At 37.7% G+C, this 17,441-nt stretch overlaps 2 protein-coding genes across 2 annotated transcripts in view; both read right to left on the bottom strand.

The window, feature by feature from the left end:
* Window positions 1-2,878: 2,878 nt before the first annotated feature.
* Window positions 2,879-17,441, bottom strand: part of LOC141300008 (NLR family CARD domain-containing protein 3-like) — a 34,719-nt gene continuing 20,156 nt past the window's right edge. Inside the window, exons 7-9 of the mRNA XM_073830308.1 lie at window positions 8,319-8,492; window positions 5,272-5,445; window positions 2,879-4,133 (exon numbers count right to left, since the gene is read on the bottom strand). Of these exons, the coding sequence (XP_073686409.1) occupies window positions 3,956-4,133; window positions 5,272-5,445; window positions 8,319-8,492 (526 nt within the window). The 3' untranslated portion in view covers window positions 2,879-3,955. The remainder of the gene's footprint in view (window positions 4,134-5,271; window positions 5,446-8,318; window positions 8,493-17,441) is intronic.
* Window positions 10,845-16,275, bottom strand: LOC141300691 (uncharacterized). Its single transcript, XM_073830989.1, has 4 exons — window positions 16,175-16,275; window positions 12,891-13,014; window positions 12,733-12,779; window positions 10,845-11,693 (listed from the first exon to the last, which is right to left on the bottom strand). The coding sequence occupies exons 1-4, from the start codon at window positions 16,208-16,210 to the stop codon at window positions 11,133-11,135; spliced, it is 768 nt and encodes a 255-aa protein (XP_073687090.1). The 5' UTR covers window positions 16,211-16,275; the 3' UTR covers window positions 10,845-11,132.

Genomic DNA, 17,441 nt, shown 5'->3' with positions numbered 1-17,441 from the left:
CCCGTTGGCGCTGTTAGTTGAGGTGTAGTCCTCTTTGGTGGAGGTGGAGCCACTTTTCTGACAGAGCTGGCAGGTTTGGTGGCAGCCAGTGCAGGATCTGGTGGTGGTGTTGGCGTTTAACAAAGCTCAGAATTAGATTTTTTTTTTTACTTGAATATTGACTATTGAAAATTATATCCAGTTTTTAAAAACACAGCTTCAAGTTTTCAAGATGAAGAAATTTGGAACATCTGGGGCCTCATTTATAAAACTTTCTTAAGCACTGATTTGATCTTAGAGTGTTCGTACGATCAAATCCACGTCAAAGTACAGATTTATAAAAACCGTCTTTGACGTGGCAAAGTACTTATCTCCACGTCAGATTCCAGCTTGGCGTACGACCGTTTCCTTGTGGTAATGCCTAGTATTGCAGATAGTTCAGCCTCACTATAATTTGATTTCTTGCGCTCCTTTTTACTTGCCATTGTCACAGAGTTTTTGCTTTAGGAATGAACTCATTTTATATGTTAATTAATTAAGCAGGGGCGTTTCGACGGCGGAACATTCAGCTGCACACAATTCCACGATCATTTGTGATTTATAACCGAATGACTGGCGTACTCATGGATTTCGTGTGTACGTTCGTTTCTCTGAATCGCTCTTACGATCAAATCAGAAAAGTTCTTAGATAAAATCAAGGATGGTTTCTACGCAAGTCTTTATAAATGAGGCCCCAGATTTGATATTTAATATTCTAGGTCAGAGTTTATCAACAGGAAAGAGTAGATGATCTCCGAAAAGTCGAACAAAGCATTTACAGTGACTGGGAGGGGACATGTTCGGTTAACTTCAGCTAGTTTTGTCGTGGCCACAACATATCAACTCGTGGGAACGTGATAATACATCGTGGCCACGAGATATTAATTTGTGGGAACTCGTATTAACTCGTAAGAGCGTGATAATATGCCGTGGCCACAAGATTATTTTGTCAAGTTAAGGACATTCTGGAATCAGTGGTGTAGTGCAGGTTATAAGCACATATACCCACTTCTTTATCAGTTGGCTTTGCGAATACCTACTTTCTAAATCCCCTCTGATGCACATAATTTAGTAGCGTCCTGCATTAGCCAAAATCATGACAGACCACCACATAAATAACTAATTAAATCGCACGTGAATAAATGCAAATATTCCCTAAATACACTCAATAAAGACCCATTATTATCAGTTTACCCATTAGGCTATACAGCATGAAGAAAATGTGACTAAGATTTCATTGACTACAACGTGACTAATATCCTCATACATTTTATTGACTTAAACTTGACTAAACAAAACAGGACATGGTTGACTAAATATGATAACTAAAATGTACATTTGAAAACAAAAAATTAAAATAGCTGACAAAATGAACACTACAACATTCTGATCTACTACTACTGCATTTTATTTTTCTTCTTATGGGACTAAAATGACTAAATGCTGCTTCTCCTGGAGGTTTCATGCCACAGCCACCAAGCTTGGCTCGGACTAGTCTCACTTATGATACATTTACACAACAACGACGTATTACAAATGTAAAAGTATTTATATTATTTTCCACAACCAAGAATTATATAGCAAATATACTACACATAAATCCTATACATATTTCAGACAGAGTCTGATCTCAATTTAGAAGACATTAAACCTAAATTAAACACCTTAAATACCAAGGATACTCCAGTTGACAGCATGGTAACTAATTATATTTATATTTATTTATTCTTTTTTAGTCTTTGTGAGGTGGTTATTACATTATATTAGCAATAACTACCAAAAATACTTCAGAAAGGTGTTCCATTATGTAATTGAAACCTTTTCCAAGTGTGAAACATTTATGTGTGGTACATATGCTTTATAAGTTTTGGTTGTTTAAATTAATATAAATACTTTTACTTTTACTTTTACTTGAAGTTACCGCAGTCATAGTTAACAAAGGATAACGTAAAGGCACACTATGTAAATTTTTTTTATCAAAATATCCGAAAACCTCTAGAATAGTGTTACATATTTTGTTGACTGTAATTTACCTACATTACTTCCAAATGTTTCCAAGAATGTTTAAATCCAGAGAAATAAAAATTTAAGTAGTGTAACAGACAGTAGTGTGACAAACGTGTCATTGTAGCGCCTACCGATGACGTCAAACACCTTTGAATTCCGAAAAAAAAAAAACTAAAGATGCTTTATTTTGTTATGTCTTGTATTAGACATGTGACAAACACACAGAGTAGCATTATAACAGAACCTTTAACACATTCAAATGTATGTAGTATGATAGTGACGTTAATAAAAACTTTAGTATATTAGCTCATCCTTGAACATGATTTCTTGCCGAATCCCATTGGATTGTATCGGTGGTGGGAATGAAGATGACAACTCCCATGATAGCGGTGAAAATTACATATTGTGCCTTTAACAATGTTTAGTGTAAAAGAATTATGAATGAATGAACCATTTGCCGTTGTTATATTGTTCATTTCTGCCTATTTTATTTTCAGTCTCTCTGAAAAGCCAGGGTCGAACTGTGTCTGGTTTAAAACCGAATCCACTCTAAAATTAAGGACAAACAATATTGTGACATAATCTGAAACAAGATGAATGAATTGGCCACCACCTTAACCCTGTTAAAAGTCTTTAGGATCTGTTGACTGGTTCGACTCACCCATTGTCCATACAAGATTTCTAAAAGTAAATGCAACTCAGATTGTCTGAAACTTCATCAATATAACTAAATATAAAATGTGCACAGGGTTAAGCTATGCTTTTGTCGGCTGCCACAGTAACCCCAATAAGCTTAAGGAAATCCTGTAAAGTACTTGTTTTTTTTTTTTTTTTTTTTTTTGTAGCAGCAAATCCATGTCCAGTGATGTATGCCTTGCATAAACAATGACAAAAGAAAATGAGCATGGCTTGCAGTGGTTAAGTTAAAATGCTGTGTGTGAAATAATAAAATAATGTGTGTTTTTATCATTTTGTTCACAAAATCCAGCGACCTTTGCCCTGATCAGTATGTGTGCCCTCATCTTTTTTTTCAATGCAGCTAACCTTGCATCTTCATTTTGTCTACCCATTCATTAAACTATGACAGGTGAATTACTGCAAAAAAAAAAAAAAAAAAAAAAAAAAAAACGGTCATTATAAAGTGATGAAATTATGGCGCCATCTGCTTTTTAACGTTTTATTATCAGGTCAGAAAATATATGTTAATTTGACTAGAAACATCAGAGGCTGGAAATGTAAAGCATCATTACAGTTGGGCGAGACGTTCATGTTCAGGAAAAAGCTGTGTAAGAATTGTTGCCAAACATACTGTAACGGAGTGTCAGGAGCGTAACGCGGGTGGATCTATATGCAAAGCTTTATTAACAGACATCATCAAAACAGGCAGGGTCAAGCACTGGCAAACAGGTATATTGAGGGCAAGACACAAGAGTAATAAAAAAAATAGGCGATGCTTGATCAACGGCGAACGTAATCCAGGGGGCTAGGCAAAAGGGTAATCCAATAAACAGATGAGAGTTCCAGGGCAGGCAGCAAGACAGACAAGACGAGATAAACCAGGCAGGGAATCAAGACACGAAGAACTAGCCAAGATACAAGATTTACCTTAGACTAAGGAAATTAGGAAATGGCTCCGTAGAGTTGCTAACACTAGGAGAGTGCTAAACGCAATGCAATACTCAGCCCTGAATGATGGTAATGGCCTTGTGTTTATACTGTTCGTGATTGGCTACGGCAGTGTGCATAATGAGTGAGGTGGAGCATGGGAAGTGTAGTCCGGGGTGACGAAACAGTCTGTGTAGTGTGAGAGTCAATGTAATAGAACGGCAACCTCTGGTGGCTGACAGACGCTAGACCATAGACAGGATTCGTGACACATGTCATAAGTAAGTGTATTATATGTTCTTTAAATAAAAATATACTTACAAAATCAATGCAGTGTTTTCAGTTTATAATGTGGATCATTCTTTAGATCAGAGAAAAGCTTCATGTCTGAATCTTCTAGGTCGTTCCTAGTCAGATCCAATTCTCTCAGGTGTGAGGGGTTTGATTTCAGAGCTGAAGCCAGAGCAGCACAACCTTTATCTGTGATTCCACAATCACTCAACCTGTGGAGAACAATGTGCTTTGTAAACGGTGTGTAAAATGACTAGTCAATTAAAATGCAATACTGTGTGATGTGATTTGAATCGAATGAATTGATGCAACTTTATACAAATTAGCCACCTTGTCAAAAATGTACGAAATGCTGTGTGATCAGTTTGGCACTATGCACTTTTTGTTTGCATTACCATTAAAACAATAACTTTAAAAATGTTTGATTTTAAACAAACTGAAAATATTGGCTGGGTGATAAAACATGTCTACTATTTGAACTATATGCTAAAATGAAGTTTAAATCTTTTTAAGAAAAGGATGAGTCACAATGATAAATTAAAGGCATTTCATCTGCTCCATAAACAATTCACACATCTTATTGTCTGATGTGTTAAGATTTTTAGAATGCACATAGCTTATTTTTTATCCAACAGTTAAGATTTACAAAACAAAAATCTGGTTCAATTTTCAGATGGATCTGAAAATGGCAGACAGGCTGAATGAAAATGTAAAACCACTGTCTGACATTAGGTGATGCATTTTGAGCAGCAGAAATTAAGCCATTTCCTGTGCTTATAACCACTACTTCATTAGGCAATAAGCCTGGTTTATACTTACCGTGTCCTCATATCTTTGCTTAGTGCTAAGCAGTATTTACCGCAAGTTTTTCAAGTCACAATAAACAAATATTGTTTTAATTATAATTAAATGAAATGGTAATACTAATCGCTGAGACCATGAGATCATGGTTTTAGTCAAACTGGTAACTGTTTAATCCCTAAGTGTATTTAGATTGAATTAAGTACTAATTGTAATTTGTTTAACTGAGAGCAGCATGTCTATGAATCGCACCTTAAACTACTGATTTAGCTTTTTCTAGTCAAACTATATTTGTATACAAAATATTTGAATAAAAATGTTATTTATTTTTTGTAAAATTATATTTTTTGTTATTTGTGTCATGTGGAAGTGGATATAGTGTGATGGTTTGTTTTGACTCCTTCTATAGACACCCAAAAAAGGTAGTTTAAATAAAGGTAGAGAGCAAACAGATTCGGTAATCATTGAGTTTGAAAGTTAAAAACTATTATTGTACTAATAAAGAATATGTTTACCAAGAACAAATATATATGTGACCATCAAACTTACTCCAGTTTTTCCAGTTTACAGTGAGGATCCTCCAGTCCAGCACACAGCAGTATCAAACCAGAAACTCCTAGTTTATTCCCAGACAGATTTAGCTGTCTCAGATGTGAGGGGTTTGACTTCAGAGCTGAAGCCAGAGCAGCACAACTTTCATCTGTTAGTCCACAATCACTTAACCTGTTGAGAACAATGATGCTGTGTAAACAGTGTGTAAAATGACCAGTTCATTAAAGACGATGTCTGATGTAGTGACAGGCATACTTTCACACTACACTGTATTTAAAGCACTGTGTTTATGCTGATTTTACATGAACTTGAGGTGAAACAGATAAAAGCTATGTTGTTTTATTATTATCATGATGCTGGGTGTGTATTGGCAAGTACCGTTGACCTCAAGGGTCTCTGAAATCTCTGAATTTGCCGCTCCTGATGACTTCCTGCAATATCATGGCATTTGGGATGCGAAAGGCCCCTGCACCTTTCCAGTGCCTCCTGTAGAAGGTTTTGTCAGGAGTAGCTAAATGTGAGGTATGTCTTGATGACTTAGTGATTTGGTGATGTCATACGAGGATCATTTAAATTGCTTAGAACTAGTTTTCAATCGACTGGCTGTCTTAGTCATGACTGTCCAGAGAGCTTCTGTTTTTCACCTGTTGAGCTGATTAAAACAGCTGTTCCCAATGAATCAGGGTAATTAGGATGCTTTAGAACTGCTTGGACTGGAAGTTTTCTTTAGGTAATTCCCTTGTATTTGATGTGAACATTTGAATATTTTGTTTGCTTTTTTGGCCTCTTCCCACATATGAAGTTTTTTTTTTTTTTTTTTTTATACCAATATACCTTGTTGCACCTGACCTTTGCTTTGGTATGTAACTTTTGGCGCTACAAACGTTTTTATGTTAGGGTTTTTTTTTTTTTTTTTTACTTAAGTGTTGCTTCCCCTACGCTAGATGGACAGAGCATAACAGCATGATTAATCAGCTGCTGGCTCACTTGTGATGTTCTCTGACTAAAACGAAAGTTTATTTCATGTGTATTTAGACTGAAGCAAGTATCACTTAGAATTTGTTAATTAACTAAGTATCTGTTAACCACTTTGCCATGGTGTCAAATGAGAACACTAGGGGGCATTCTATACCAGATTACCGAAGTCTCAGTCTCCGCCGGCTCATCATTGAGGGCAACCCCTGTGAAGGCTGTACCAACCCCAGCACCCCAAGGAGCCTGGTTTGGCAGCTAGACTGCAACGGTCTGCTCACAGGAGGGTGGCACTGCCTGCCCATTTCCAGGCCCATAAGGACTCGGCAGAAGGCATTGAAATGATGATGAGAAGGGCAACTCAGGGGTGGAGGAGACCCGATTGACCTGCCTGCCTCTGAAGAAGGGATGGGAGCAGAATTTTCTTTTTTTTTTCTTGTATTTTTTTTTTTTCTGAAACAAACCAGAGAGGCCCAAACAGACTTGGTTCTCAGAGCTCATGTCCACTCCTACCCCCAAAGTCTATGTGGCTGCAACAGCAGTGAACCATGTCACTGTGGACAGCAGGTTCTTAGGGAAGCACAAGCTGATTGAGGTTTCTGACAGATTGAACCCTCCAAAGCTACATATCATTCACTCAGCTCAGTGCCCTCTCTATGAAGATTGACCTCCTGACCACGCTTACCTTCATCAAGAGGGTGGGGGACCTGCAAGACCTATTCATCATCAGTACATACCTAGAGTTCGGACTGGCATACTCTAACGTTGTCCTGAGACCCTGGCCTGGCTACGTACCCAAAATTCCCACTGTTCCCTTCCGCTTGGTCCAAGTGGTGACCAAGTACGGAAGACCCAGCCCTGTCTCTGCTTTACCCAGTAAATGCTTTGTGCATACACCTGGTTTGCACTTAGAGCTTCAGAAGTTCTGATCAGCACTTTGTCTGCTTTGGAGGACAGCAGAAGCGAAAGGCTGTCTTCAAATAAATGATGGCCCACTGGATAGTGTCGGGCTTACCAAAACCAAGGCATACCTTCTCCTTTAGAGCTCAAAGCTCATTCTGCTAGAGGCATTGCAGCCTCTTTAGCTCTCATGAACGGTGTGACGTCTGTAGAGCTGCAGGCTGGGCTATACCCAACACTTTCACAAAATTTTATAATCTCTTTGTCAAAGCTTTTTTGTCACAAGATCTTAGCACTAACAGATAAAACTTCAGAGCAGTTTCCTAAGTTTGGTGAACCAAGGACATCTATATCGCCAAAGCATTCTTTGGTGGTAAATTTCGGCAGAGGAACTCCCTACCAAGCCCCATTTTTCATGGTATACCTCTTCTCGGACTAGTTTTTGATATACTGTATACTGGTTCCTTAACTGTAACTCCATATGATGTATTCTTCCACTGCTCGCTTTCCCTATTGGCAAACCACATGTTTTCCCTTTGACAGAGCTAGCTCCATCACTAGTCACTGTGGCTGGTAGTTTCCCCCTCATCTGGTGGAGCCCTCCACGGACTTTTCAAAATCAGGTGAGTCCTTAGGACATATTTTTCACATGCAAACCTCACCCTTTTGGTACGATGTGGAACACTTTCTGCTGGAAAGAACTCTTTCTTAAACTCTTTCTTAAAAGATAAACTTGAGGTTGTTTACCTTGAGCATTGGAGGGTTGCGAGACAGTGAAGCTGCATTTTTTATTTTGGCACATGAAAGCTTGCCAGCACCTGCACTGGCAGGTCTTGTGATGCATTTCAGTAGTTGTGGCATTTAGCATAGAGACCCCTAGTGTTGTCATTCGACTGACAGATAGGAAACAACGGTTACAATAATAATTGGCCCATTTTTATGGTTAAATTATATTTAAAAGAAAGAGCTGTTAATAAAACATATTCTATTTTAATTTGTGTCACGTGTATGTATTGTGATGGTTTGTTTGACATGAGAAAAGGTACAGTTTAACAAGCAGAGTTTGTGATCAAAGGTTAAAAACTATTACATTACTAATGAATAAATAAATATTAATAAATATTTTTTTGTACCAGGACAAATATATATGACTATCAGATAGATGATTTTACCATAGTTTCTCTAGTTTACAGAGAGGATCCTCCAGTCCAGCACAGAGTGATGCCAAACCAGGAACTCCTAGTTTATTCCCAGACAGATTCAGATCTCTCAGGTGTGAGTGGTTTGATCTCAGACTTGAAGCCAGAGCAGAACAACCTTCATCTGAGAGAGCACAATAACTCAACCTGTGAACACAAATCAGACCAACAGGATTAACAGAGAAATAGTGGTATGTGGTGATCTTCTGAAATAAAATGCATTTCTGTAGCTCAATAGTAGAGTACAGTACTAGAAATGTTAAGGTCATGGGTTTGACTCCCAGAAAATAAAAAGTGTACCTTGAATGGAATGCAAGTCGCTTTTGATAATACTACTGAAAAAAAAAAAAATTGAGTATTCGAAATACATTTATTTTATGCTAAGTGTACTACAAATACATTTACATATTTATGTGCTTAATAAAAATGCCCTGCAATTGTACTTTTGGTATACTTAAAAGGCTACTAAATTGGAACAACAAATTTTGTGCTTAAAGGAGTAGTTCACTTTCAGAACAACAATTTACAGATAACTTACTCACCCCCTTGTCATCCAAGATATTTATGTCGTTTTTTCTTCAGTCGTCAAGAAATTACGTTTTTTGAGATAAACACATCTGGGAATTTCTCCATATAATGGACTTAAATGGTGCCCCGATTTTTGAATCTTCAAAATGCCGTTTAAATGTGGCTTCAAATGGCTGTAAACGATCCCAGCTGACGAAGAAGGGTCTTGTCTACTGAAACGTTCGGTCATTTTCTTAGAAAAATAAATGTTTACATACCTTTTAAGCACTAGCTTGAGGTGTGGAAAAAACTAAAGAATGTGCAGGATCTGAGGGATTAACTAGTTTAACTGTTAAGTCTGCTCTTAAGTTTAACTGACAAACAGTGCCATTTTTTTATTTAAAAAATAATATAATTAATTAAAAAATATAGTTAATTAACTTTAGTTTTGAGGACACATGTTAAACAGTTTCATCAGGCTAGTACAAAAAAAACATGACATTTTATTATTCCTTTAATTTAGCTACTTTTTTAAATTACATTTTGCAGATTCTACAAGGTGCATGTAAACAGTTATTATTATTATCCTTTGCTATTGCCCCTTTAAGGTCTCATCTCCTTTATATGAAATTTAGGAAACGGTAGTCATTGGCTGTATACTGAGACACACTGCAAACCGGTCTCTGGCGCTGATCGGATTCCTGAAGTTTGTTTGGCTCTTGCTGATGTCCTCTTTCACAATGTCCAGGATGCCTTGAAACTGATATTGACTCATACGGAAGTATGAATAAAATTTGTCTTCAAAAAAGGACATCTCTCTAATCAGAGTTACAGATTCTCCAAACTCCTCTTGTCTTGGAAGGGTCTCATGTACCCAACAGCGTTTGTTTTTCTTTTGATACTTTTGTGAAACATGTAACAGCAGCAGGTCGTCTACATCCATTTTCCTAGCTTTGAAACCGCTGCGCGTGAGCTTAGAATAAAAAGACCGTTATATCGTTCGTTGGTGTGGATGCAATTGTAGTTATCGTTATCTTTATAGTTATCGTGCTTGGTGTGAACTGGCCTTAACCTGAGGAACCTCCTGCTTGTATTGCGATCTGTAACACACTCTCTTTTAAATTAATCCTTTACACACCATATTTATTTAAAAATCTTTTATATGTCCCTTCATGGCATGTTTAAGTCCTACTTGACTGCTCCTCGATGAGAGGTGGTCCTTCTGTGTCCAAAATTTATCAAAAACATCCAGGGATAAGATTTTCACACTGACAGCAGTCAATGTATGACAGTTGCAGCTGTTTGTTTGTCGGAGTGGGAAGAATGCGATTAAGGAGTAAAAGGTGAACTGACAACCGAAATTAGCTGCCTTATGTAAGTGGCTTTTTTGAAACAGATCTGCACCTACTGTGGACCATGGTCTTGTTGGAAATTCAGTTGGCAGTAGTGGTTCTCTGAGGTTTGTTCTCTCACGACTGAGGAACTGAATGGACAAATCTGCTATCAGAAAAAGAGAGAAAAATTACTTTTCAGAGGTATGGTTACATGTGATGAACTTTAACACTCAAACTAATATAATATCATGATCATGCTTATCATACATCTTAGTGTACTGCATTTGTTTTAATATATTAAATTGAAATGTAGACTCGACAATTATACATAAAATGTGACATTTTCAGACAATAATTTTGTATATATAAAAATTACTAGGTGGTGCTGTTGCAAAAGAACAGAGCCATTTGTGGAGCAGGGGGAGGGTGAGAGAGCTGGATACTCTAGTAAACCTCCATCCTGGGCTCAGCAGCTGAGGGTCAGCTGTTCTTCCTTATCTATTTTCTCAATTTCAGCGTAACTTGAATATTCAATTTAACCAAAACATTGTGCAGTTCTAGGCAAGCATATTTAATAATAATAATAATAATAATAATAATAACATGTAACACTGTAAAAAAAAAGAGAGAACTCAACAATAAGGCATGCCAGAATCTGTTTAACAGTTAACTTTGCAAAAACTTTTAATTTATTTATTTATGTAATTAGCAATGATGATATAGCATATTTGTAATACATACAGCATATAATCTAATTACTTGCATTAGAACAAAGTATTTACACATTTTTAGTTTTGTGGTGTAATATTAATTTAAAAACAAAATAAAAGAATCCAGTGGATTCAAGGATCCAGTGTGTCCTAATGTTACACCAAAAACTGGTTTGGCAGTCAGTTCCTCCGTCCAACTATAAAAACATGTCATTTAGCTCTATCTGTCTTCAGGTTCATTCTTGAGTGCGCTTTTTCTGCATTTTCAGCATCAGTTCTGACATTAAGTCGCCACCCGATGGCGCTGTTAGCTGAGGTGTAGTCCTCTTTGGTGGAGGTGGACCCACTTTTCTGACAGAGCCGGCGGGTTTGGTGGCAGCTGGTGCAGGAGCTGGTGGTGGAGGTGGGGGTGGAGGTGGTGGCGGTGCTCCACCTGCAGATTCAAAGTTTTGGGGAGCAGGAGGAGGTGGTGGAAAAGAGTAAATGGGGTCTGGGGGTGGTGGGGGCAGCCCTACCCCACTAGAAGATGTAAACATAGGTGGTGGTGGAGGCAGGAAGTCAGGGGGAAGTTCGGCATCTTCTGGAGGAGGTGGTGGAGGAGGCAGGTCATCCATGGGTGGAGGTGGGAATGAGGATTTTGGGAATTGAGGTGGAGGAGGAAAGTTGTTGACTTTGGTTGTGCTGGGAGGAGCAGGAGGAGCAGGGGGAGGAGGAGTCAACATGGGGTCAGGTGGTGGAGGAGGCAGGATGTCCATTGATGGCGGAGGTGGTGGAAAAGATGTTTGGTTGCTGGGGCCCTTCAAAAACAAACCAAAAATAACAGTTGAAGAACATGAAGAACTACATTTATTTTATACACTACTAAAGTGCATGTAAAGTTATTGGTTAAAATTAAAAAGTAATTATTTTATTTTACATTTAAGCCAACATGGGATGTTACAATATGTGACTCTGGACCACAAAACCAGTCTTAAGTAGCATGGGTAAATTTGTAGCAATAGCCAAAAATACATAAAATTATTGATTTTTCTTTTATGTCAAAAATCAAGGATATTAAGTAAATATCATGTTCTTGCAGGGTATTTTGTACATTTTGTACAGTAAATATATAGAACTTAATTTTTGATTAGTAATATGCATTGCTAAAGACTTCATTTGGACAACTTTGAAGGCAATTTACTCAGTATTTTTATATTTTTGCACCCTCAGAATTCAGATTTTGCCAAATATTGTCCTACTGTAACAAACCATACATCAGTGGGATTTTTTTTACCTTCATTTTTCAGCTTTCAGGTAATGTATAAATCTCAGTTTCAAAAAATGTACCCTTATGACTGGTTTTGTGGTCTAGGGTCAGGATGTTATAGGTGGCTGCTAGGACCATTTTAGATGATTGATAGGGTGTTCTGGGTTGTTTTCATGAGTTGCCCTGTGGTTTCAAGGTTGTTCTGGATGTTTGCTAGGACATTTCTAGGTGGTAGCTAGGGTGTTCCTGGTGGTTGCTACACAGTTTCGATGATGTACTGGATTGATGCAAGGGCATTGCGAGATCATTGCAACGACTTGGTAGTTTTAATGTGTTACTATATGGTTGTCAGGTCATGCCAGGTGAAAAAAATATATGTGAAAAAGATGTTACGAAAATACCACATCTTTCTTTAACAGGCTATGTAATTTGTGGTATCATTCATGTCCGTTGGAGGACAAACCTTGCATGTTGTTTTACTAGGCTACTAGGCATTTGGACATTGTTAGAAAACACCACGAATAAGGACAAAGCACAATATTTGTAACCATGCTCTTTATTACTAAGAGAGCTGATAGTTCTAGAGGTACCTTGGTCTCCACTGGAGGCTGAGGAGCATGTCCATTTGCAGCTTTGGCTGAAAGACAAATACAAACCTTACTAAATGTCCTCAAAATCATTTAAAATGTTAATATAGCAAGGTCCATTATACATATTATAATGATCCGTTGAACTCCATTATATGTACCTTTGGGTGTAGGGGAGGGTGTTGATGCGTTGGAGGAGGTCTGGATAGTGCGGTTAGCCCAGGTTACAGAGCCTGCAGCCTTCCTCACAGCAGTCTTGTAGTTTTCATACAACTGCTTACCATACTATGAAAGATATCGTGACAAAACAAGAGCATTAATAAGGTAAAATAAATTAAAGGTGACCTTATTTTTCAACGCGGAAGCAAGCCTGTGGGCGAGGCTATAGGGAAATAACGAGAAGACTAACACAGTAAATGGTAAAACTGTTTGCACTACAAATCAGTGTGTTCATAATTAAGATAATACATTAAAATAATATGGCAAGACACAACAATTTGCAATATAGCTAGACACGGATGAGATTGGAAGCTAGACCCATAATATTTACAAATGGCCCACAGAAAAAAAAGGTCGATAATTTACCCAAAAATAAAAATTTTGTCATAATTTACTTACTTTTAAGTTGTTCAAGTCAGTTGACCACAAAAGTATATATTTTGAAAAATATTGGTAACAAAACAGTTGCTCATAGCCATTGACTTATATAGATTTATTTTTTCATACTGTGGAAGTCAGTATACTATGCTCAAGAATGTAAAGATTGAGTGAAATACATGTCAGCTGAAAGATTTTCACCTTGGGAGAATGAGTATCTTCATTGTCATGCTGAAAAAAGTGCCCAATAATGCAGGGAATGAGGGGAGGGTAGCATCTTCTGTTTCAAGTTTTTGTATTACATCACACAGTGGTGTTTGAATTCATGACAGCATTGATAAAGCACAACTCCCACACACCTTCAGCACTTGTATATCCTTATATAAGAGCTTTACTACCACTGAACATCACTGTGGGTTCCAGGCACTTCTCACTGTACTCCTCCTCTGGCAACACCAGAACATTTTGGATGCTTTTGGATCTGAAACGATTGACTTTGTCTCTTGAGACCAGCATTTGGATTCCCAAAAGTCTATATTTTGTAAATATGGGCCTTGGAAGAGGTTAAATGAGTTTATTGTGCTTTGGCTACAGTAGGCAATTCTAGTGGTGACAACAACTGTGCATGTCACTTCTGCAGGCTGTGTCACTCTTCATAGCTTTTGCCGACTCTGAGACACTTGCATGCTCTCCTGCACTTTTCCCAGCAAAATTCACTCATCACTAAATGAAAACTTAAAGTGAAGACCTGATTGTTTCAGGAGCCTTGTCACAAGTCCATTGCTTTTGAATGTCGGTGCTGCTTCTGCTATATTTTCACATTTAAAACAATAATTTGGTATTCCTCTTGTACCATTGTCCTCTTTTTATGCTAAGAAATATGTCACCTGGCAGTTCTCTCCCAAGTGGTTCCATTGCTGCCAGCATGAGGCTATATAACACTTTTAATTGTCAGAAAATTACTTGTCTTTAAAAGTTTTGGTTCAATATACTTACCTGTTGATCAAAAATAGCCTTAAACCTATACACCTTTTTTTTAGTAACTTTCAGAAGGGTATACTCATTTTTGCAACACATTTTATCACTTTGATAAGAAAATCCTATTTTGCTGAATAATTTTCACTCTTTGTTATATTGTAGCCATTTGCTCAAATCATTTAAGTTCATTTTTTTCCTCATTAATGTACACACAGCACCCCATATTGACAGAAAAACACAGAATTGTTGACATTTTTGCAGATTTATTAAAAAAGAAAAACTGAAATATCACAGAGTCCTAAGTATTCAGACCCTTTGCTGTGACACTCAAATATTTAACTCAGGTGCTGTCCATTTCTTCTGATCATCCTTGAGATGGTTCTACACCGTCATTTGAGTCCAGTTTGATTATACTGATTGGACTTGATTAGGAAAGCCACACACCTGTCTATATAAGACCTTACAGCTCACAGTGCATGTCAGAGCAAATGAGAATCATGAGGTCAAAGGAACTGCCTGAAGAGCTCAGAGACAGAATTGTGGCAAGGCACAGATCTGGCCAAGGTTACAAAAAATTTCTACTGCACTTAAGGTTCCTAAGAGCACAGTGGCCTCCATAATCCTTAAATGGAAGACGTTTGGGGCGACCAGAACCCTTCCTAGAGCTGGCCGTCCGGCCAAACTGAGCTATCAGGGGAGAAGAGCCTTGGTGAGAGAGGTAATGAAGAACCCAAAGATCACTGTGGCTGAGCTCCAGAGATGCAGTCAGGAGATGGGAGAAAGTTGTAGAAAGTGCACCAGTCGGGGATTTATGGCAGAGTGGCCCGGCGGAAGCCTCTCCTCAGTGCAAGACACATGAAAGCCCGCATGTAGTTTGCTAAAAAACACCTGAAGGATGCCAAGATGGTGAGAAATAAGATTCTCTGGTCTGATGAGACCGAGATAGAACTTTAATTCTAAACGGTATGTGTGGAGAAAACCAGGCACTGCTCATCACCTTTCCAATACAGTCCCAACAGTGAAGCATGGTGGTGGCAGCATCATGCTTTGGGGGTGTTTTTCAGCTGCAGGGACAGGACGACTGGTTGCAATTGAGGGAAAGATGAATTCGGCCAAGTACAGGGATATCCTGGACGAAAACCTTCTCCAGAGTGCTCAGGACCTCAGACTGGGCCGAAGGTTTACCTTCCAACAAGACAATGACCCTAAGCACACAGCTAAAAGAACGAAGGAGTGGCTTCACAACAACTCTGTGACTGAATGGCCCAGCCAGAGCCCTGACTTAAACCCAATGGAGCATCACTGGAGAGACCTAAAAATGGCTGTCCACCAGTGTTTACCTTCCAACCTGACAGAACTGAAGAGGATCTGCAAGGAGGAATGGCAGAGGATCCCCAAATCCAGGTGTGAAAAACTTGTTGCATCTTTCCCAAAAAGACTCATGGCTGTATTAGATCAAAAGGGTGCTTCTACTAAATGTGATATTTCAGTTTTTCTTTTTTAATACATTTGCAAAAATGTAAATTCTGTGTTTTTCTGTCAATATGGGGTGCTGTGTGTACATTAATGAGGGAAAAAATGATTTCAGCAAATGGCTGCAATATAACAGAGTGAAACATTTACAGGGGTCTGAATACTTTCCGTACCCACTGTATATGTGTGTGTATTTATACCTGTATATAAATAATGTACACAGTACACACATTATGTTTTCTATTATTTAGAATAAGATTAATTGATTAGTCATTTTGCAGCCCTTATGCTTCATGTCTACTTTGCATTTATCATTATCTACTTTATAAATATTTTGCCCCCCAAAAAAAAACAAACAAACAAAAAAACTATGCTCTGTGGCTTGGTTTCCACTTACCTTTGCAATACGTATCCCAGTCACCCACAGAGTCATGGACCACTCATCATCACAGCACAAATACTTGATGTATTGTGATTCTTTTTGAATCTGAGGATGCTGAAAAACAGATCACAGTAAAAATATTAACCACTGTGTTCACTGATAGAAACCTAGATACCTACTAACATTTAATTTGGTTGTATTCCTTATTTTATTCTATGGAATGGTTTTGTCTCATTGTACATTTTTCTGAAAATGCTTTGTTTTTGTTTTTCTCTTGGGTTGGGTAACTAATTATTAAGGGTATTCAAACTTGGCTCATGTTTTCTCCAAATAGACAGTTGGTGATATTAACATTATTATGTTGTTTACAGATGTTATTGAGCTGCAGTTTTAAAGCAGAGACAGCAGATGGCAGTCTAAAATCACTATTTCCATGGCCAAATCCACTCTAATGCAATACTTTAAGATTAGTCCAAATATTGCTGAAAGGGACCAGAACAATGTTGTGCTTCATTATGGTGCTTCAAAATGCATGTCCTTTTTCTGTTGGAGTTGCTAGGTTTATCTTTATCTACTTTATTGAATGTATTTCATCATGTGTTTGCATTTTATTTCTCAATTGCTTGACTAACATAAAACACAGATAATCCTAACTTAGACATATCCTGAAACACCCTTGGAAAGTATTACAAATCAGATTAATAATTTGTCATGCTTTCTTAGTAAGAGGCATGTCAGTGGATCTGGTTTTGTTATAATCATATATTACTGTACTGTCTTTTTGTTTCCTGTGGATTTATGTTTTTATTTAAGAGTGAAGTTATAATTACTTAGTCCAGCAAGAATATTTAGCCAGAGATATTCTTTCCGTGCCTCTTTTTAAATGAGTAGAACAATAACCCAATATTCACACTTTCACAACTTATACAAATTCAAAGGAAAACTACAGAAAATGTTAACAGTGTAGACTGAAGAAAAGTAAGTTTGAGGTATTTTAAATTGTGACAGGCAGGCTCTGAAAACTGCATGGTCAGAAACAACAACAACAAAAAATAACCAGAGGAAAAAAAAGTTGTGAAATTTCACTGTGTGTGGTAGATAGATTAAAATACTAATTTGGAAAGGCTTGAGAACCATGCTAACATACTGTCTGAACCAAATACAGATAAACTGGTTTTGAGTGCCACAGGGCTCGCTTTTAGGCCCTCTATAGTTTCCATTTTATGTGCTTCCACTAGTAGTATTTGTAGGAAACACAGAATTATTATCTTGACTCGGGTTT

Source organism: Garra rufa, chromosome 24, assembly GCF_049309525.1.
Source record: "Garra rufa chromosome 24, GarRuf1.0, whole genome shotgun sequence".
Taxonomy (NCBI): Eukaryota; Metazoa; Chordata; class Actinopteri; order Cypriniformes; family Cyprinidae; genus Garra; species Garra rufa.
Note: the sequence above shows the minus strand (reverse complement) of the source record. Positions and strands in the feature narration are given on the sequence as shown.

Bases quoted from the DNA above. Each gene is read 5' to 3' on its own strand.
- LOC141300691 (XM_073830989.1), bottom strand. From the start codon at position 16,210: ATGACTCTGTGGGTGACTGGGATACGTATTGCAAAG. The intron at 13,015-16,174 runs GTAAGTGGAAAC...TATCTTTCATAG, and splicing joins CTGGGATACGTATTGCAAAG to TATGGTAAGCAGTTGTATGA. The intron at 11,694-12,732 runs GTACCTCTAGAA...TTGTTTTTGAAG, and splicing joins AGCCTCCAGTGGAGACCAAG to GGCCCCAGCAACCAAACATC.